General features: G+C 40.0%; 1 protein-coding gene across 4 annotated transcripts in view; it reads left to right on the plus strand.

Moving 5' to 3' along the window:
- The first annotated feature begins 4,091 nt into the window (after positions 1-4,091).
- The window catches only part of INTS10 (integrator complex subunit 10), a 32,630-nt gene continuing 14,658 nt past the window's right edge, over positions 4,092-22,063 (plus strand). For 2 of the 4 annotated variants that reach the window (XM_019440615.2, XM_019440617.2), the window contains exons 1-12: positions 4,092-4,302; positions 4,861-4,928; positions 6,154-6,257; positions 6,959-7,098; positions 9,061-9,142; positions 9,642-9,782; positions 10,210-10,381; positions 10,814-10,983; positions 11,771-11,904; positions 16,602-16,755; positions 18,573-18,655; positions 19,963-20,115. In XM_019440615.2, coding sequence (XP_019296160.1) covers positions 4,174-4,302; positions 4,861-4,928; positions 6,154-6,257; positions 6,959-7,098; positions 9,061-9,142; positions 9,642-9,782; positions 10,210-10,381; positions 10,814-10,983; positions 11,771-11,904; positions 16,602-16,755; positions 18,573-18,655; positions 19,963-20,115 — 1,530 coding nt within the window. In that variant the 5' untranslated portion in view covers positions 4,092-4,173. The other 2 variants (XM_019440616.1, XM_053901005.1) reach the window with 2 other exon arrangements.

Raw genomic sequence — 22,063 nt, forward strand, 5'->3', positions numbered from 1 at the left:
ACATAGTGTTGCAAGTCCTGGCCTCAGCAATTAGACAACACAAAGGAATAAATAAAAGGCATCCAAATCAACAAGGAGGAAGTCAAACTTTCATTCTTCGTAGATGACATAATACTTAAAAGACTCTGCCAAAAAACTGAACTGATACATGAATTCAACAAACTCGCAGGATATAAAATCAATGTACAGAAATCAGCTGCATTTCTATACCCCAATAATGAAGCAGGAGAAAGAGAAATCAAGGAATCAATCCCATTTATAATTGTACCAAAACCCATAAAATACATAGGAATAAACCTAACCAAAGAGGTGAAAAATCTCTACACTAAAAATGATAGAAAGCTGATGAAAGAAATTGAAGAAGACACACAAAAAAAAAAAATGGAAAAAAATTCCACGTTCATGGATTGGAAAAACAAATATTGTTAAAATGTTGATACTACCCAGGGGCACCTGGGTGACTAAGTCGGTTAAGCATCTGACTCTTGGTTTTGGCTCAGGTCATGGTCTCACAGCTCATGAGCTCAAGCTCCACATTGGCTCTGTGCTGACAGTGGGGAGTCTGCTTGGGGTTCTCCCTCTCCCTCTCTCTCTGCCCCTCCCCTACTCTCTCTCTCTCTCTCTCCCTCTCTCAAAATAAACTTTTAAAAATTAAAAAAATGTCAATACTACCCAAAGCAATCTACATATTTAAGGCAATCCCTATCAAAATAACACCAGCATTCTTCACAGAGCTACAACAAACAATCCTAAAATTTGTATGAAACTATAAAAGACCCCGAATGGCCAAAGCAATCCTGAAAAACAAAAACTAAAGCTGTAAGCATCACAATTTTGGACTTCAAGCTGTATTACAAAGCTGTAATCATCAAGACAGTATGGTACTGGGATAAAAATGGACACATAGATCAATGGAACAGAATAGAGAACCCAGAAATGGACCTACAAACATATGGCCAACTAATCTTTGACAAAGCAGGAAAGAATATCCAATGGAAAAAGTCTCTTCAGCAAATGGTGCTGGGAAAACTGGACAGTGACATGCAGAAGAATGAACCTGGACCACTTTCTTACACCACACACAAAAATAAACTCAAAATGGATAAAAGACCTAACTGTAAGACAGGAGGCCATCAAAATCCTATAGGAGAAAACAGGCAACAACCTCTTTGACCTCAGCCACAGCAACTTCTTATTTGACATGTCTCTGGAGGCAAGGGAAACAAAAGCAAAAATGAACCATTGGAACCTCATTAAGATTAAAAGCTTTTGCACAGCCAAGGGAACAATCAGCAAAACTAAAAGGCAACCAATGTAATGGGAGAAGATATTTGCAAATGACCTATCAGATAAAGGGTTAGTATCCAAAATCTGTAAAGAACTTATCAATCTCAACATCCATAAAACAAATAATCCAGTGACAAGGTGGGCAAAAGACATAAATAGACACTTTTCCAAAGAAAACATCTGGATGGCTAATGGACACATGAAAAGATGTTCAACATCACTCATCATCAGGGAAATACAAATCAAAACCACAATGAGATACCACCTCACACCTGTCAGAATGGCTAAAATTAACAACTCAGGCAACAACATATGTTGGCGAGGATGCAGAGAAAGAGGAACTCTTTTGCACTGTTGGTGGGAACCCAAACTGGCACAGCCACTCTGGAAAACAGTGTGGAGGTTCCTTAAAAAATTAAAAATAGAACTACTCTACGACCCACCAATTACATTACTAGGTACTTATCCAAAGGATAGAGGAGTGCTGATTCGAAGGGTCACATGCACCCCAATGTTTACAGCAGCACTATCAACAATAGCCAAAGTATGGAAAGAGCCCAAATGTCCATTAGCTGATGAGTGGATAAACAAGATATGGTATATATATACACACACACACACAATGAAATATGAAATCTTGCCATTTGCAACAACTGGATGGAACTAGAGTATATTATGCTAAGTGAAATAAGTCAGTCAGAGAAAGACAAATATCATATGATTTCACTCTTAAGTACAATTTAAGATATAAAACAGATGAACATAAAGGAAGGGAAGCAAAAATAATATAAAAATAGAGAGGGAGACAAAGAATAAGAGACTCTTAAATACAGAGAACAACCAGAGGGTTGCTGGTGGGATGCTGCATGAGGGGAAGGGCTAAAGGGGTAAGGAGCATTAAGGGGAACACTTGTTGGGATGAGCACTGGGTGTTATATGTAGAGGATGAATCACAAAAATTCTATTCCTGAAATTATCATTACACTATATGTTAACTAATTTGGATTTAATTTAAAATAAATAAATAGAAAAAAACCCAAATTAGTCATTTTGCCACTCGTAAATCCTTGCATAACACTTTATGTATTAAAACCAATTAAATAATGAAAAAAATTTAAGTTAGCAACCCATTTTTATAACCTATACATTATAACATAAAAATGACACTGAGCTATTTGTTCAATTTTGTATTTTCTTTTCTACAAAGCCAAAAACATTCTGTCACTGAGCAATTCTGGCCTACAAAGTGATGGCACAATTAGGCTCTGGTTGTCCATAATAAGGGCACATTAAATAGCACCTTTGGAACCTGAATGTTTCCTGAAGCATTCAATCAATAGATCACAGAACGACTGATGTTAATGCAGGGACTCTTAGCTAAAGACATCATTGGGGATACTAATGAAACAAAATCAAATTTTCAGAATTTTGAGAAAGGGGAAGATATTTAAAAGTGTTATTTTTAGAATGGTATCATAAGCAAAATAGCAAAATAAAAGAGCCTGGACATTAATAGATTTGAAAGCACTGGGGCTTTATACTGCTGCTTTGTGTCTGCCCTTTCTATACTTATCTCTAAAATTAGCTCATCATTAACTTTAAGATCGTTTATTCATAAATTATCACAATTAGTTGGCATATATTAAACCTTACATATAACCATGAATAGTAATGTATATACCCATGTTTATTAAAAATATAAATTTTCATGTATAGAAACACATAGTAACTTCTATTTTTAAAACAAATCAGCTTTGAACCCTTAATTTCTTGGCTTTAAATTGAATAAATTGAAGATACCAGATGTAAACAGAACTTGCTAAAACTTTCTGTATATAGATATATAGAACTTGGACTGAAAACTAATGAATCCACATTTTGGTACATTCTTCCTATTAGGCAGGTAAATAGTGCTTCTCCAGCTCTGAAATGCAGCCTCCCTTCTCCAGAGCAGGGAGATTATTTCGCTTTCCTTCTCTCAAATGGAAAACAAATCTGGAATTTTGGTGAAAATGACAGTGATTGGGTGGAAAGAGATCATTAAAACGGCCTATTTTTCTGTAGGTCACATGCCCACATCATTGTAAAACTTCTGCTGGGACAAGAATCATCTTTGTAGCTCCCACCGCATGCAGCAAAGCACTTTCCAAGTACTAATTACTGCAAGAGCTCAATGCTTGTTTCAGAAATCAGCAAATAAAGGCATAACGATGTAATGTGGACATACTTTGAAAAGATAAAATGCACCAGAGCGATCTCTAGGCATTACCATGCCTCTCTGACCTTGGACGCTAGTCTGGCCTCAGACTTTTTCTCGTAAACTTAAAGCCGGGCAATGAGCCAGGGGCAGGTTCCTCAACTCTGCCCTGGCCAAGGGAGCTCCCCGCGCGCTCTTTCCCGCCGCCTTCTAGGCCCCCCTCGGCCTGTTCCTCTCAAACTTCTTGTATATAGAAGTTTGTCAGCCAGGTTCGGGTGCCAGACCTCGAGACACCCAGATACCGCCCACCCGCAGGTCTCCGGGAGAGGAACGGAAGAACACCGTGCCATAACTCAGCAACTAGAGGCTCTAGCGCATGCCCCCTGTTAACAAGAGTCGCGCTAGAGCCCGCAAGCGTGGAAATCCACTTCTCCACATTTTGGAGGTGACCTGGAAAGGTCGGTACCAAAACACTGGGTCCTCAAAGAACGAAGGGGCTGGAAGGTCAATGAGAGCGGACCGGAAGAGGGTGCTCGCAAAACCCGGGAAATTATTCCGGATGCGCCAACCCCGACATGCGCAGAAGCCTCCCCTGCGACGGCGGCGGCGGCGGCGGCGGCGGAGGCGGCGGCGTCTCCAGAGCCGGAAGGTACGGCCTGAGCGGCCGGCTGCCTGACGTCTCCTGGGTCATGTCGGCCCAGGGGGACTGCGAGTTCCTGGTGCAGCGAGCCCGGGAACTGGTGCAGCAGGACCTGTGGGCAGCCAAGGCTTGGCTGATCACAGCCCGCAGCCTCTACCCCGCCGACTTTAACATCCAGGTGAGGTCAGGCCCGTGCATGCGGCAGCATCCGCGAAGGTGTGAGTGCTTCGCCGCGCCGGGGCTGCCCTGGCCGCGAGCTGCTCCCGCCCGCCTCGGGGGCCGGACCGCCCCGCTCCCTCTCGTCCCACTTCTCTCCATCTCCCTCGCCCTGCTCTCCGACGCCCTCACACGCCTCCTCCCCTTCGAGGCCAGCACCTGGAGACACCGGGGACCCCGCTCGAGGTCGGAGTGACTGGAAGTGTGGGGGTGCTGTGCTGCTCGGTGGCCCGAACGGTGGCCTCGGCCTTGGGAGAGGCCTTTCGCTCCCTCGTTCATCATCATGGCAGCCATTTGTTTAGTGCCTGCTACTTTTGAGACGTTATTCCCCAATCTTGGGAGCCGAAGGGCCCTAGGGTCGCACTCCTAAGCGCCGTGGCCCTGCGTCACCACGTGATGCTTTACTATCAGGCCCTCCCGAGTTGGGGGTGCCCAGTGAAGGCCAACTAGCGCTGCGCGCGGTGAGCCAGGACCGGCCCCGGGCGGAGGTTGTGACCTCTGAGTCTGATCTGTGTTGCAGTATGAGATGTACACCATCGAGCGGAATGCAGAGAGGACTGCCACCGCCGGGAGACTGCTGTACGACATGTGAGTGGGGATGCTGGACTTCAAGCTTGCACTGCCCTGGATCTTTCACGGAGGTTTTGTTTGTGTGTGAAAGTGGGAGTTGGGGGAAGATCTTCAAGTTCATCTACGTCTCTGGTATCTAAAGCTTACGTAGTCGTGAGTCTAGGCCTTCAATTAACTGCTGACATGCTTTCTGCAGAGAAGTCTTCTGTTTTATTCTTGTTAAAACTTTTCTTTCCATAATTCATTTTATTTTGGAAATAATACATGCTCTTTGCAGAAGTTCAGACAATACTGAAGTATAGAGAATGACAAGTGAAAGTCCCTACAACTCAACCTGAGTTAAGTTTTGGGTGTCTCTGTATACATGCATACACAGTACAGAAGACATAAAAGTATTTGTGGGGAAGGGTTACAAAAGTGAGATCATACTACTTATATCATGCTGCAGCTTGCTTTCTTCACCCACTTTAATGGAGAGATGCTTTCTCAGGATGTAGAGCTCTTTTTCATATTTGCATAAGGTTTCGTAACATTGGTGGACATTTAGATACTTTCCAATTATTTGAGATTGTATTCAGTGTCAGTAAGGAATTTTGTACCCATATTGTGGTGTTTTTCTATAGAGTAGATTCTTAAACATTGATTTTCACAGTCAAGGGTATAGTATTTTATATGTTGATACACTACCAAATCACTCTCCAAAAAATACTATTCCACTTTACATTTCTACCAACAATGTATAAGAGTGCCCATTTTCCCACACATTTGCCAACATTGTATGTATCAGTCTTTTAGATTTTAATTTTTGCCATTGTGATGGAAAGTGGTATGTTGCTTTTTTAAAAAAATTGTGTTCATTGTATTACTAATAAGACTGAGTATCTTTTTAAGTGTTCTCTTTGCATTCTTTCTGTGATTTGCCTTTGCCCACTTTTGGGTAGTTGTTTGTTTTTGGTTTTGGGGTTTTTTTTTTTTTTAGTCCCTTTTTCTTGTTGATGTTTACAAATGCTTTATATATTATGGTCGTTTGTCTTTTCACTTACAAAAACTCTAAAGACTGTTGTGATTAACTTCATTTTCCTTAGTTTTTATTTTATATCTTTATTTTGCTTTGTTTTGTTACATCTACATATTTACTTGGAATAAAAAAAATGTGTTTTTCTCTATATGCTAATCTTATTTTCTTTTTTGAATACTATATAGAATCTGACATTTTAATTTAATGCATTCATTTTAAAAATAGGTTTGTGAATTTCCCAGATCAGCCGGTGGTGTGGAGAGAAATCAGCATTATTACATCAGCATTAAGGAATGATTCACAGGATAAACAAACCCAATTTTTAAGAAGTAAGAATGGAGTGATAACTTATTGGGTGTATAAATTACCATTTCTGGACTACTAAGTTATATATGGTAACTCACATCTGTAGTATTGGTACCCACATGTATATTTTGCTCTTGACAACTGAAGTTTGTACAAATGGTGTCACTTGGTCTCTTGAGCATTTGCTTAGAAACCCATAAGCTTCCTTAAAGGGTGCAAATTTATCAGTTAGCCCAGGGAATTGAATATATTTTTAACAGGTTTTGCAGTGATCGGAAAGCATCTATAGATTAAACATATCTCCACAAAATGGGAGAGAAACTTTTAGCAATTTATGACCTTTCTTGTTAACCCTCACTTTGTGTTGATTGCTATAGCCAAAGATTTCAAATTCTGGATAAAATAGAAAGTAGGTAGTTAAGGTCATTTCAGCATAAACAAGTGCATCCTCTTTATCTCAGCCAACAGCAAGCACTATTGTGACCCTTCACATAAGCCATTCTTGTCTCCTGGATCCAGTAAGGCCTCCAAGGGTTTTAGGGTCATTCAGCAAACATCTGTGTCCATTACCATCTAACCCAAAAGCCTTCTAGGTTGTAGGTGAAACTCAGTTATTCTAAATGTAGTATTTATTGTTCTGTACATGAAAATGCCTTACTTCCATATTAGTTTCAAGATTTTCTTTCTGAAAGAAATTTTTTAAAGTAAAATGTGTTATGTACAGGTTTGTTTGAAACTCTCCCTGGTCGAGTCCAGTGCGAAATGTTACTAAAGGTAACGGAACAATGCTTCAACACGTTGGAACGATCAGAAATGTTGCTTCTGCTTTTGAGACGCTTCCCTGAAACAGTGGTACAGCATGGGGTATGATTTGATCATTTCCTTTTTCTTAAGAGAAAATAAAATTGATCAACACATTCATCAGTTGGGTTAAAAGCAATAGTGTGTATTATTTTAGAGCAGAAATTCTGAAGAGCACTAGGTAAGATTGAATATAAGAAATTTTTGTCAGTAAAGCTAAAAGTATGTCACTGTTATCAAACTTTATAAATTTCCAGTAGAAGTTGTCCTGTCGGTGTAAGGAAACAGCCAGCTTTGACAGTGCTGTTTATTTGCAGTCTGTAAAGTACAGTAAAATTATTTTAAAAATCCTACTCCATTGTAGTCAGGAACATGTTTGAATTTAAATGAGAGCCATAGTCTGTAGTCTTAACAGGCATGTTTTTCATGTACTTTTCCCTCAATTACTTATATCTGTAATAATTATTGAATGCTATTGGCAGGCATTGGTAAGTGTTCGGTATCTCCTGTACTTCCCAGACCCTTTGAGGTAGATAGTATCCGACTGTACAGATGAAGAAACTGAATCTTAAATATGTTAGTAATTTCCATAGCCATCAAATGGAAGAGTCAGGATTCAAATCACTAACTCTTAATTCCAGCTCTGTTGCTTATTCTTTCCCACACCATTTTTCAAGCTTTGGCCCCAGTTAACCTTTTCTGTACCTCCCTATATCAGTTGCCTAGGGCTGCTATAACAAAGTACCAGAAAACTGAGTGGCTTAAGACAACAGAAATTTATTCTCTCACAGTTCTGGAAGCTGAAAGTTGAAAAAAGCAAGGTGTGGGCAGGGCCATGCTCCCTATAAAGGCTCTAGGGAAGAATGCTTCCTACTCTTCCTAGCTTCTGGTGGTCACCAGCAGTCTGTCATTTCTTGGCTTGCAGCTACATCATTTCAGTGTCTGCCTCTGTTGTCATATGGCCTCCTTCTCTGTGTGTCTTCCCTGTGTTCCTGTGTCTTCACATGACCTTGTAAAGATTGTAGTCATTGGATTTAGGGCCTGTCCTAACCTAGTATGCCTTCATCTTAACTAATTGCATCTACAAAGACCTTATTTTTTTTTTATAGCATAAAATATATGTAAGGTCACATGCTGAGTGGAGGTGGACATGAATTTTGGGAGGATGCTATTCAACCCAATACATTCTTTAATCATTACTCAACTTTTAACTGTTTGTATTATATTATCTTTTACATTGTTCTACCCCTACCCCAAGCATCCCCAAGTGACCCCAAGGAGATAACACAGACACCTTGATAGGTTTTGATAAGCTAACTTTCTACTATGCTAGGAAATATATAGTAGAAAGTAATGGAAAGGTGGCCTTAAATGTCAGACAGTTGTGGGACACCTGGGTGCTCATTCCGTTAGGCATCTGACTCTTAATTGTGGCTGGGGTCATGATCTCGTGGTTCTTGTGGGTTTAAGCCCTGCATCAGGCTCTGTGCTGATGATGTGGAGTCTGCTTAGCTTTCTGTCTCTTTCCCTGTCTGCGGCCCTCCCCTGCTCACACTGTTTCTTTATCTCTGTCAAAAATTAAAAAAAAAAGTCAAACAGATGTGTCTAGCCTAGCCTAGGCTGTATGATTGCCTATTTGTGACAACTCTTGAAAGTGATAAGGTTTGCCAACATAATATATTTTGATGCAGAGAATAGTTTCTATGTTTGGTACAAAATCTGTTATTCTAATCAGTTCCAACCCTTCCTTTAAGTTTCTGTAGACATTTAATTTTCATTTTAATTTTACTAGTTCAGAGGAGCATAACCAAGACAGAGTAGTTGTTGATCAGGTGAATTTAGGGTTTCCTTCTGGGCTGTGTTGCTGATGTATCCTTTTGTTTTCTAGTCTTTAAAATGAGAATATTTGTTTCCTGGGGAAGTTTGCATATACAGACTGTGGTAAATTTTAAAAGCCCTTTCTTTATGTAATTCTGACATCTTAAACTGTAACGCATTTAAATGACTAATTGTATTTTGAAACAGGTTGGCCTTGGGGAAGCACTATTAGAGGCTGAAACTATTGAAGAACAAGAATCTCCTGTTAACTGCTTTAGAAAATTATTTGGTAAGAAAAATTGTATTTTGTACTAATTCTTTGCAGTGAGTAGAATATGCTGGAGTAAGTATCATTTTAGGGATAAGGTCATTTCTGGAAAGCAAAAGAACTTTTCATATTATGAAATTTAAATCCTGGTTTATTTTTTTAGTCCAGAAAGCATTTTAAACAACTTCTAAATTTTTATTGTCATATTTGATACCTCCAAAAGAATATGTACAACCATATATTCAAGTATGAAGCATAATAATAAACATCTGAATTGTCACTAGTTCAAGAACTAGACCAGTACCCATAATGTAGAATCTGCCTGTGTGTTTCCTTGCTAGCTCCAGCCACTAGTGCCCTGTGCACTGTAAATTTTAAATAAATGTGCCATAAGGGGGTTGTTCCCCTATATATTTTAGGTAATTACATTAAGTGAAGTCTAAAACAAATTCTGTTTTTCTCACAATTGTAGGGTAGACAGACAACTTCATCGTTTTTTCTTATTTTTCTCCTTCAACAGTTTGTGATGTTCTTCCACTAATAATTAACAACCATGATGTTCGATTGCCTGCCAATTTATTATATAAGTACTTGAACAAAGCAGCTGAATTTTATATCAATTACGTCACTAGGTCTACTCAAATAGAGAGTCAGCACCAAGGTAAGTGAAAATATCCTGCAGTTTTATTTATACAGACTTTAGTAAATTGCAAACTCAGACATCCCTCATCATTCTGATTATTCTCTGGATACACACCAGTTTGATAGTGTTTCTAAAAGATGGTTCCTGGAAAAAAAATACTACAGGTAAGAGATAAAACTTTTCTGGAACCAGTTTTACCATTTGACTGAAACAGTCAACTTGCTGAACTATGATGTGAGTGCACCAAGCTTCATACGTGTACCACAGCTCAAAAGTCATTTTCTGCTATACCCGTGGCCAGTTGTGGGTCTTTAAACAAAGCACATAATGTGTTTGTATTCTGTGCTCTTGTCCTTTGAATGGGGATTCTTTTTCTTTCTCTGTCAGGTATCACATACATAGTAAGTAGTAAAATTAATTGTAGACTACTCTTCTCATTTCTCAGGTGCCCAAGAATCATCTGATTTAATGTCACCTAGCAAACGGAGCTCTCAGAAGTACATAATAGAAGGGCTGACTGAAAAATCATCCCAGATTGTGGACCCTTGGGAGAGGTTGTTTAAGATTTTAAATGTTGTTGGAATGAGATGTGAATGGCAGATGGATAAAGGAAGACGGTAAAACATTATTCATTTCTAGAATTGCTTAGCAAGTCTTCTGATACCATGTTCTCAAGATCTTTAAAAACAAAATCACATTCTTAAAAAGCGTATAATGCATAGGTATACTTTTGTTTGGGCAAATTCTGTAACCATGGTATTTATGCAAAAGAGGGTGGTTTTTCACTTTATTAAAAGATTCGCAATGAAAGTGTGAACTCTTAAGAAGATGTTGAGGTTGAAGCATTCCTTCGCATTCAGAGGAAACAATAGCTATTTTGTTGTGTCTGTGTCCTGAAATAGTGATCTGATTATTGCTCTAATTCAGAAGGGGAATTTCAAATGCCTGCTGCTACATTTGGCAAATGTAATGCTTCTGTTAGGGCTTTTCTCTAGACCTTTTGCTGTCAAGCCCAGAGTAATTAATTTTTGTCATCCTTCGTCTTTCAGAAGCTATGGTGATATTTTGCATAGAATGAAGGATCTCTGCAGATACATGACCAACTTTGATAATGAAGCTCATGCAAAATATAAAAACCAAGTGGTTTATTCCACTATGTTGGTCTTCTTTAAGAATGCATTCCAGTATGTCAACAGCATACAACCATCTCTGTTCCAAGGTTGGTTTAAGAATTTTAGAGTCTCCCAAAATACTGACTTTGGCTAGGATGATGAAAGATGAAAATGGTAACCTTAACATTGTTCTTAGATGCAAATAACTGTGGGGTAACACCAGGGCTTTCTTTTAGTTGTTGGTAGTTTTTATGTAAGTATGTTTTCATTTACAGTTTCTATATTAAAGGATATAGTGGTACCGTGAAACTAAATACAGATATTCAGTGCCTCTGTTTTTAAAAAGCAGCAGATGTAGCAAAGTGTTAAACTAGATTTCACAAAGACTTTGCAGTAGACAGAGATTTTTTAAGTAATATATTTGCATATAAATTCATATAAAACATGAAAAATAGAAAAATAAGAGCATGAAATCACCTACCCATCCAATATAACTACTCTCATTTTTGTGTATTGCCTTATAGCCTTTCATATATTTAGATATTGTTTGGAATTTGTAGCTATAATGTATTGTACATATAATACACTCTTAGTGTTTTTTGCTAATTTTATGATTCATGATAGCTATAAAAAATTTCTAGATAAGTAAGAACAAATAACAAAGAAGGAACTTTGATTTATAATCTGTCATTGAGAGAGAACCTTTATTAACTATTTGGTGTATATCTGTATAGTCTTTTTTCTTATTCTTGCACACTTGTTTGTCTACCTAACTGAGATCACACTGAACATACTTTTTAATGACCTGTATTTACAGCTGAGTAAACTTCTACCTGATATTGTTTTCTTTTCCTTGCCGCATTTTTAAGTGTTGGTGTTTCCCCCCATCCATAGGTCCTAATGCCCCAAGCCAAGTTCCACTGGTTCTTCTTGAGGATGTATCAAATGTGTATGGTGATGTAGAAATTGATCGTAACAAACATATACATAAAAAGAGGAAACTAGCTGAGGGAAGAGAAAAAACCATGGTAATCCTTTCAGATATGATTATTAACAGATTATATGTTTATGGTTTGCTGGAAATGAGTCTTTGTAAAATATAGCTTTGGGGCTGAATTGATAAAGTTGTTGGGGCTTTTCGTCATAATTACCATATAAATTAGCGGTTCTCAACTAAAGTGATTTTGCCGCCCTCCCCCTCCCCCCCGGACATATGGCAGTGTCTGGGGACATTTTTTTATTTCCACGGCTTGGTGTGGAGGAATTGCTATTAATATCTACCATGTAGAGGCCAGAGATGCCGCTAACCATGCCAGAGTGACCAGGACAGGCCCACGACAAAGAGTTGTCCAGCCCAAAAGGCAAATGTTGAGAAACCCTGGTATAAGTTAATTCTACCTCTTTTGACAGCATGACATCAAATGTAAAAAGCAAAGGCAAATGAACTGCATTGAACGTCTAGACAGAGTGCTATGCTGAGTCCTGGCCTCAGAATGGAAAGTGCTGAGGTGTTCCAGCTAGGAAGTAATTACAACCCAAGGGGACACGTCAGAAAGGTTTCATGAAGGAGGTCAGCATTTGAAATCAGCCTTGAAGGATGTATAGCATTTTGTCATTTGCAATTGGGGGGTGAAATTTGTGAAGAGTAGACAGTTTGCACAAGATGTAAGAGGCCAGAGAATGTGAAGAACCACTGGTCTTCTGATTAGGCCAGGCAGCAGGCCTGGACGGGACAGTGATTTCTAAATTTAATTTTAATGCAGAGGAATCCTTTCAAGAAAAGCTTTAGTGGAGGCCCAGTGGAGATGCTTTAGGTCAGGAGTCAGCGAACTTTCTCTGTAAAGGGCCAGGTAATAAGTAGGTTAGGCTTTAGAGGCTCAGCGGTCTCTGCTGCAGCTAGCTACTCAGCTCTGCTGTTACAATACAAAAAAACAGCGATAGACAATAGTAAACAAATGAAGTGGCCGTGTTCTAATAAAACTTTATTTACTAAAGGAGCATTTGACCTGCAGGTCACAGTTTGCTAATCCCTGCTCCAGGTGAATACCTCAGGGGAGCCCAGAGTTTCACCTACTTCCTGTCCCCTCTCCTCCTTTCAGTCCCCTCACTACTTCTTCAGCCCCTAAGTAACATTTACTAGACCAGGGCATGAGGAGATAATGTGCCTTAAGATCAGTTTAATCTGGGTGCCTGGGTGGCTCAGTTAGTTAAGCGTCTGACTTCAGTTTAGGTCACAATTTCACAGTTTGTGAGTTTGAGCCCCATGTTGGGCTCTGCGCTGACAGAGCCTAGAGCTTGCTTTGGATTCTGTGTCTCCCTTTCTCTCCACCCCTTCTCTGCTCACACTCTGACACTCTCTCTCTCAAGAAATTTTTTTTTAATTTTTAAAAAAATGTCAGTTTAATCTGATGTTTTTTATAGATTGTATGAGATAGAATGGAGCAGGGAAGACCAAGCCTTCTGAAGGTTTTTAAGGTTATTAAACCTTATGATAAATTCATTTGTTTCCTCCCACAGAAAAATGCACACATTTACTGTTCTACAAATAATTTCAGAGGTTGAGAGATTTCAGGGTTGAAATCCAACCCTGAACCCCATTTTGAGAACTCTGTGCCAATCAGACTTTCCTGGATGCCCTCTGAGTCATGCTTTAAAAAGATTCCTAAGGCTGCTAGGTACCTACTCTTTCCTTCTTTGCTGACATTCCCAGGAGGGATAACTCGTTCACTCTCCCTTTTGGTTTCCATGAGTGCGTGGTTTATCTGGGTGTGTCACGTTAAGACCACAGATACCTGCCATGTAATAATAGGTTGTAATAATACTGGTTTTAGCTAAAAGCAATGACATGTCCCATATAAATCAGTATAAATAACATGGCTCTCAGTCTGTTTCTCCATCTCCACCACTTCCTCCCTGTCCAAGGCATCCCAGTCTTTCGTATATCATCGGGATCATCCTCTTCCTGCTTGCCCTCTTGCTCCCTGCCATCTCTCTTCTCTACCCAGCAGGCTTAGTGACGTTTTAAAGACATGAAGCAGACATCACTCCTTTTCTTTACCACCTCTAGTGGCTTCCCATCATGCTCAGAATAAAAGCCAAACTCTTCACTTTGGCTTTAAGGCAGTTACTGATCAGGCCTTTGCATCCTCCAGTGCTCTGAGCCCCTTCCTACCCCTGGACCTCTGCCCCTGGGCTGTGCTCTAGGGTTGGAGTACTTCTCTCTGGCAGGCTGTGTGCTAGTCTCTTAGCTGTAAGCCCAGACTTTTGTCCCTCTGCAGCCTCTTTAAACCCTCTGGCCCTCTGGTTCCTCCTGTTCTTCACCTGTCATGTGTCACCTGGCAGGCCCTGCTCTCATACTCTGGCTCTCCAGCCAATCTGTGTTTCCATCTATTTTTGTTTTTACTCTCCTAACTGATTTCTTCCTGGTTTTCATTCTGTGCCGCAGTCTGCACCCCCCCAACCCCCCTCCTTCCCTGCCAGGTCTGTGTGTGCCATCACAGCAGAGGACATATCTGATGGCCCAAAGTTCAGCTTATCAGCTCATCTTGTTGTAGTGTTTTGTTTCTTTTAATAACTGTCAAAAAATTGGGAGATTTCTCACAACAGTATCTGATACACTGGCCCCTAACACTGACACATATTTGGAGCAGGGCAGAGGCTGCCCACCTGAGATGGGTGTGCATTCTCCACCCAGCTGAATTCCTTGGCTCACGTGACATGTCAGGTGGCTGGAGCTGGGGGCTGTCCTCTCCCACGGGCAATAAGTTCTCCACCCGCACACATTTGTGTGTGTTCCCTGTAGTCAGGATTCTTGCTTACAGCATTCCCTCGGAACTTCAGAGGCTACTTTTGCATTTCGAAAGTAATTTCTCTAAATTCTAGAAACTGTTTAGAACTCCATACTATTCCCACCACATCTGAGGTCCCTTCCATAAACTCCCAATCTCATTTTGAGGCAGGAATGTTTTCTCTAAGTTGCAACACCAGTGGCTACCCCATTCATATCAGTGTATCTTATTAGATTGGCAACATGTGGCAAGGAGCTGGACCCTGAAAAAATAAGATGCCTAGCAGGTTTTGATTGTGAAAGGGATGGGGTATGTGTCATTACTGAGGGAGGATAAGAATGTAGCAGCTAAATAGAGTGGGTAGGGAGGGTCCCCAAGCATCAGGAGTAGCAGGAGGATACTAAGTCTGAGGGGGAGAAAGGTGGGAGGGAAGGACTTGTTTTTTCTGAGATTAGCTTGAGGAATTGAGTTTTTAGCTAAAATATTTGTACATATTTTTAAATGATCTTAGTGATGTAAAAATTTGCAGGGAGAATTTAATTTGGGTCATTAAGTTGGCAAAATAACCTAGATAGAATAAGAGTCAAGAAATTCTCAGCAAAATAAAATTAAATGGAGCTGTTTTACCTTTACTATTTTTTGGCAAAATGTCTAACCATGCTCACTGGCACTTACAACACTTACAACAAGCAATTCTCTGAGACCTCTCTTTTCTTTGGCTAAATATTTCTTGGGATGAGGAACAAGAAACGTAGAACTCTTTTGTAAAATACAGAAGGCATTAATAGATAAGTATTATTGTTAAGCATAAGTAATTCCTGGCCGACACCTTGCATTGGGAGAGCAGAGCCAAAGAGAGGGGTGGCCACAGGAGAAGATATATCTAGGGAACAAAAAAATAAGTAACTCATTTCTCTCAATTCTTAGGGCATTTGGACTTTAATTTTATTCCACGACATGACAAACTTATTTGGAAGCAAATTGAATGATGTCACATATTGGGGGGGAAAGTAAACTATAAAACAGATGCTACTTAAGCTTTATCTCTGAATATAAAAATCTGATTTGGGGCTTTTATAACACTGATAATGTTTTTAAACTATTGGAGCTTTACTTGAAAGCAACATAAGCTTAGAATTTATCATGAGAAAAACATAAGCTTAGGGGCACCTGAGTGGCTCAGTCGGTTGGGTGTCTGACTTCAGCTCAGGTCATGATCTCACGGTTCGTGGGTTCAAGCCCGGCATCGGGCTCTGTGCTGACAGCTCAGCGCCTGGGGCCTGCTTTGGATTCTGTGTCTCATTCTCTCTCTGTCCCTCCCCCACTTGCGCTCTGTCTCTGTCTCTCAAAAATAAATAAAAATGTAAAAAAAAATTTTTTTTAAAATAAGCTTAATTTTTAAGGTAAAAATTGAATGTGTAAGAGTGAAAAGATGGAAAATTTACATTAATTTTTAAAGCTAAATTGTTAAATTCAAAAATTATACTCAGGATAGTATCCTTTGATAAAGTCCATATGGTAATCAGAATTGGTGGCAACAAATATAATAACACACCAGTGCAGCTGACCCTTGAACAAGGGGGTTAGGGGCGCCAGCCCTATGTGCCCTACACAGTCACAGATCTGTGTATAACTTTTGACTCCCCCCAAAACTTAACTACTAACAGCCTACTATTGACCAGAAGCCTTACCAACAACATAAGTAGTTGGTTATTCTGTATTTGTTATGTGTTATGTATTATATACTGTATTCTTACAATAAAGTAAGCTGGAGAAAAAAATGTTATTAAGGAAATCATGAGGAGAAAAAACATTTACACTGCTGTACTGTAAAAAAATCTGTGTATAAATGGATCTGTGTCATTCAAACCCATGCTGTTGAAGGGTCACGCATACATAACTATAAGTTAGTCCTATTCTTCACCTTCTCTAAACAGAGTTCGGATGATGAAGACTGTTCGGCAAAAGGAAGGAATCGTCACATTGTAGTCAATAAAGCAGAGCTTGCTAACTCCATTGAAGTGCTAGAAAGCTTTAAGCTGGCCAGGGAGAGCTGGGAGTTGCTCTACTCCCTAGAATTCCTTGACAAGGGTAAGAACATGCTGTTGTATTGGTGCTGTTTAATTTTTATATAAGGTTAGTGTGCTAATAAAAACACTATTCTGCTTGAAATAAGACATGGCTAACTAAATTGATTACAGTAGTTGACATGTTTTATAGGATTCTTTTTGAGTAGGACACCTAATCAGTTATTGATCAAATAACCATTTACCTCTTAGCTTTTACTATGAGTGGTTTTTTTTTTTAAAGTTTACTTATTTTGAGAGAGAAAGAGAGCCTGTGAACACGCAGGGGAGGGGCACAGAGAGAGAGAGAGAGAGAGGAATCCCAAGCAGGTTCCGTGCAGTTAGGGTAGAGCCCTGTGAGGGGCTCGAACTCCGGAACCGTGAGATCATGACATGAACCAAAATCAAGAGCCGGAGGCTTAACTGACTGAGCCACCCAGGTGCCCCTACTCTGAGTATAATTATAATTAGGGTTGGGGTGGAGTGTCAGGGAGAGCTTTAGGTCTTTTAACATTTGTATTGCTGGCCTCTTTTTCTTGCTGGGTTTGTTTGTTTTGTGCTTTTGGTTCTTCTGACCTACTGCCTTGTATCTTCCTTATGTAGTGTAGCCAAGCATACAAAAGGTAATGCTATTTTTATCTGCATTAACTCTATTACCTGAAAAACTCACACTACAGAAAGCTTGTTTTCCTTTGAGAATAGACCTAAAACTAGGGGAAGTTTTACAGTGATTAAGTATTTCAGGAGCAGTTGGATGGCTCTCAGTCAGTTAAGCCCTGGACTCTTTGATTTATTCCCAGGTCATGATCTCATGGTTCCTGAGTTCAAGCCCCAAACTGGGCTCTGCACTGACAGCGTGGAGTCTGCTTGGAATTCTCTCACTGTCTCCCTGTCCCTCCCCAATATGTGCATGTGCTCTTTTTCTCTGTGTCAAACAAATAGACATGTTTTTTAAAAAGTATTTCAACATTACTTAGAAATCAGTAGCACTTTGCTAACCAATGTATTTTTACTGTAATTTGGAACCAAGGCTCTTTACTTTCCTTCTGGCCAGTGGACCTTCATCCCTTGGCCCACTTGCATCACATACCTGTACAGAACCCATGATCAGATGTGTCATGTCATTTTCATTTTTTCTGAGTAAATATAGCATCACTTGGTTTCTTCGGTTGCCTCTAGAATTATAAACATGTATGTGACCTTGACCTTTGGAGGGGATTTTTCTTTATTTGTAAATTGACTTTTTAAAAAATGAGTAGAACTCTTAGTGTTATATCTTTGTTATCCAGTTAACTGGGTGAAAATAAAACAATACCTTTTTCTGAGGTGAGCAAAGTTATTTACAAGATAAATGAGATAAGATGTGAACTGTATTTTGAACAGCTCTTGGGACATTGTATGTGCTTAATAATTGTTGGTGCCTAGTGAAAATACTGCTTGTGTATTATATTCTAACTTCACTGTCTAATTGAAATTATAGACCATTGTTTTTTTGTTTGTTTGTTTATTTTTGAGAGAGAGATAGACAGAACGTGATTGGGGGAGGGACAAAGAGAGAGTGGGACACAGAATCTGAAGCAGGCTCCAGGCTCTGAGCTGTCAGCACAGAGCCCAAGGAGCAGCTTGAACTCACCAGCTGTAAGATCATGACTTGAGGGGAAGTCAGAAGCTCAACTGACTGAGCCACTCAGGCACCCGAAATTCTAGACCATTGTTTTAGAAATCGAAGTCTATAGTTGCTGTCCATTTTTTGGTAGTTTTTCTCTGTTGTTTTGCTGGGTTTGTTTTGTTTTCTGCTTCTCTGTTAACATGTTTTTGGTAAATTTGCTTCTGAATTCTCAGAATTTACAAGAATTTGTTTGGCATGGAAGACAGATACTTGGCTTTGGTTAAGAATCTTCCTCACTGATATGATCATCTATCAGGTAATGTGATGTATGATTTAAGTTCCTGTGTTTGTGTAGAATGACTATTACTGTGAACCGACTGTAGCATGCGAGGTGTGCGTGTTTCTTCTGTAGACTAGTCATGCTCTGAAGACATGTTGTGTCTTTCATTTCAAAATAACCCCAAAATGACAAGGCTGCATCTTCTGTGTTACTTTTGTGATGTCCAGCCACACCCCTCTGTAAAAGTAAGATTTTTACTTTTCAATAAAAAATGAATACTTCCGGGGCGCCTGGGTGGCGCAGTCGGTTGGGCGTCCGACTTCAGCCAGGTCACGATCTTGCAGTCCGTGAGTTCGAGCCCCGCGTCAGGCTCTGGGCTGATGGCTCAGAGCCTGGAGCCTGTTTCCGATTCTGTGTCTCCCTCTCTCTCTGCTCCTCCCCCGTTCATGCTCTGTCTCTTTCTGTCCCGAAATAAATAAATGTTGAAAAAAAATTAAAAAAAAAAAAAAAAAATGAATACTTCCTACCCCTCCTTGTCTGCACTGTGATGGAGGCCTTCTGCCTGGCTCTCCTTATGCCTGGAAGGGAGAGAGCAAATTCCCTATGGGGGTACAGAGCTCCCAGCCTCCATTGTTGAAATGGACAGGGTGCTGCTTCCATCCTACGTAAAGGAGAGATGGTATTAGTAGTAAAATATTTATAAGAAATGGTATATCCAAAATGTACGTTATCCAAAAGTTGGTGTTATTTTATTTAGTATTAAGAATTAAGACCAAGGGTGCCTGGCTGACCCAGTCAGTAGAGCATGTGATTCTGGATCTTGGAGTCATGAGTTCAATCCCCACTTTGAGTGTAGAGGGTACTAAAAAATCATTAAATAAACTGAAAGCAGTGGGCGGTGGGGAGGCACCTGGGTGGCTCGGTCGGTTAAGGGTCCGACTTTGGCTCGGGTCATGATCTCATGGTTTGTGAGTTCAAGCCCCGCGTCGGGCTCTGTGCTGGCAGCTCGGAACCTGGAGTCTGCTTCAGATTCTGTGTCTCCCTCTCTCTGCCCCTCCCCTGCTCATGCACTATCTCGCTCTCTCAAAATAAATAAACATAAAAAAAAAAAAAAGGAATTAAGACCAGAGAGAAAACTCTTTGTATGTGTAAAGTACCTCCATTGAGAACCCCCCATCTTTCTTTAAGTAAGTTGGTTTGATTATTGCTAAGTCTCCTCTTTCCTCCTCTGATGATCAAGCAGAGCTACCTTATTTGGAGTTGCTTGCTGCTTGCTTAATTAACTCTGGAGATTTATTTAAATGACAGTGTTTTTCATCTCCTCGCTGTTATGTCTTTTTTAGGGTCAATATAAAAAAGCAATAGCCAGCCTGCATCATTTAGCAGCTCTCCAGGGATCACTTCCTCAGCCACAGATCACGGGACAGGGGACCCTGGAGCATCAGCGAGCACTCATCCAGCTAGCGACTTGCCACTTCGCTCTAGGAGAGTACAGAGTGAGTAGTGTGTGCCTTGCACGGGGACCCTCATTCACTAAGCTTCCCTGGGGCTTCCTCTTTTTCCTATAGTGGGCTTTTAATACAGCGCATGTTTATTTGAAAAAGGGTCTTTCTGCCTAGAGTTTAATCAACTAATCTGCTGATGAAAATCTTGATGATTTTGTTTTACTCCGTTTTCTGTTTACTTACAGCTTTCCTGAAATAGACTTCAGTACTTTTCAGATTCCATTTTATTGGAGGATGATTTTTTTTTCTTTACTTTCTTATCTGGATTCCCTTTAGAGCAGAATCAGTCCTATTGTACTTGGACAGAAGAGGCATATACTAAGTGGGAAAGGGAGGATTTCCATAGCTTATCTGAGCCTCAGATTTGCTTTTTACATGATGATTATACCTCATGGGGTATTCCAGGTCTGTTTCCTTTATGATTGTGAGCCCCTGCTACCACAGGGTGGGGACCCTGTTCTTTACATTTAAGTCCCTCATAACACCTGCCACAGTGGTTTGCACAGCTTTGATACTTAATAAATGTTTGAATTGAGTGATAAGCACATTCTTTATATAAACATGGGTACTGTATAAATTCAGGACCACAACTTAACACACAAACTCTGATTTCTTCTCATCTCTCTATATGTTAAGTTGATTACTTTGTGATTAGTAACCCCAAATTAGGTTTTTAAACTTAAACTTTGAAACACAATTTATAATTCATCATGTAGGAAGAAACAATTAGTATGTAAAGTATGTGCATTGAAAATTGAAAATACTTTTCTGCCATCATTTATGTAATTATTAGGTACCTAATTGTAAGTTTTAGTAAATTCCTTCTAAGAATTTAAAATAAAACATATTATTTACTCACATAGATATTCATATATCATACAGAATTAGACAGTTACACAAGGCACTGCTGTTCAGCATTGTATTAGGGAATATAAAACGGATAGATTTAAGTAAGGTAGGCAAATTCATTCTCTTTGAGGACTTCCATTAAAGCTGATCGCAGTTAGGCCTACCTCTTTGGTTTATAACTTATTCCTGATCCCAGCTGCCTTCAGCTGTCTGTCTTCAGCTCAGACCCATCACATCCAGATGTGAGTTTCCCTCGTTCTCTGGCCCGTAGATGCGACACTCTCAAATCAAATGGTTGCCTCTCACTCTAGCTAATCTTTTTGATTCTTCCAGTATGAAGCTAATGTCTTTGGTGTAGTGCCTTTTATTTCCTTTGCTACCATCCTAATCAATGGCTCTGAACTGAGTTTTTTGCCTGTAATTTTTTTTTATCTCTAAGTTACGGTCGTTGCTTCCTATTGCTGTCATCATTCCACTTACTTGAAATATTGACTTCCAAAGTGCCCAGAGTTGAGCCACGTGCTGGGGTGGAAAATATAAGCAGAGTGTGGGGAATGTGGGATCCCTGCATTCAGGACATATAATTTGAGTTACAGAGAAAAGTGCAAGTATTTATATAAGACAGTTAAAAGTCAGATATTAAGTGGTGTGCCCCTGACATATGCACAGTAGGCATTCAGGGAAGGGAGTTTTCACCAGGGTCCATGTAGTCAAGGAGGGATTTACAAAAAAGATTGGCTGGAGGTGGGCATTGAAGGATGGTAGCATATGTCTCTGGAGTACACATCCTGGCCTTCCCACTTGCCAGCTCTGTAACCTGGGCCAAGTTACCTCACCAAGCTTTCTAATTCCAGTGTTCAAGTTTTTAACTACCGAGCTGTTGAGCTCTTGAAGCTAGAGCTTCACACCCTTGTGGCCATGGGTGAGTTCTGGATGTGCCAAGATACTGACCCTTTTAGTTAGTGGCTTAAGGCAGCTGGAGCCTCCAGGTTAGTACTGCCAGCTCTGAGCAGCCTTACAGATATTTTCTGAATGTGCCAAGACATGAAAAAGGTTAAGAGGCATGGGTTTAACACTGCACTTCCTCATC

Source organism: Panthera pardus, unplaced genomic scaffold (assembly GCF_024362965.1).
Source record: "Panthera pardus isolate Hobbes unplaced genomic scaffold, ASM2436296v1 HiC_scaffold_13, whole genome shotgun sequence".
Classification (NCBI taxonomy): domain Eukaryota; kingdom Metazoa; phylum Chordata; class Mammalia; order Carnivora; family Felidae; genus Panthera; species Panthera pardus.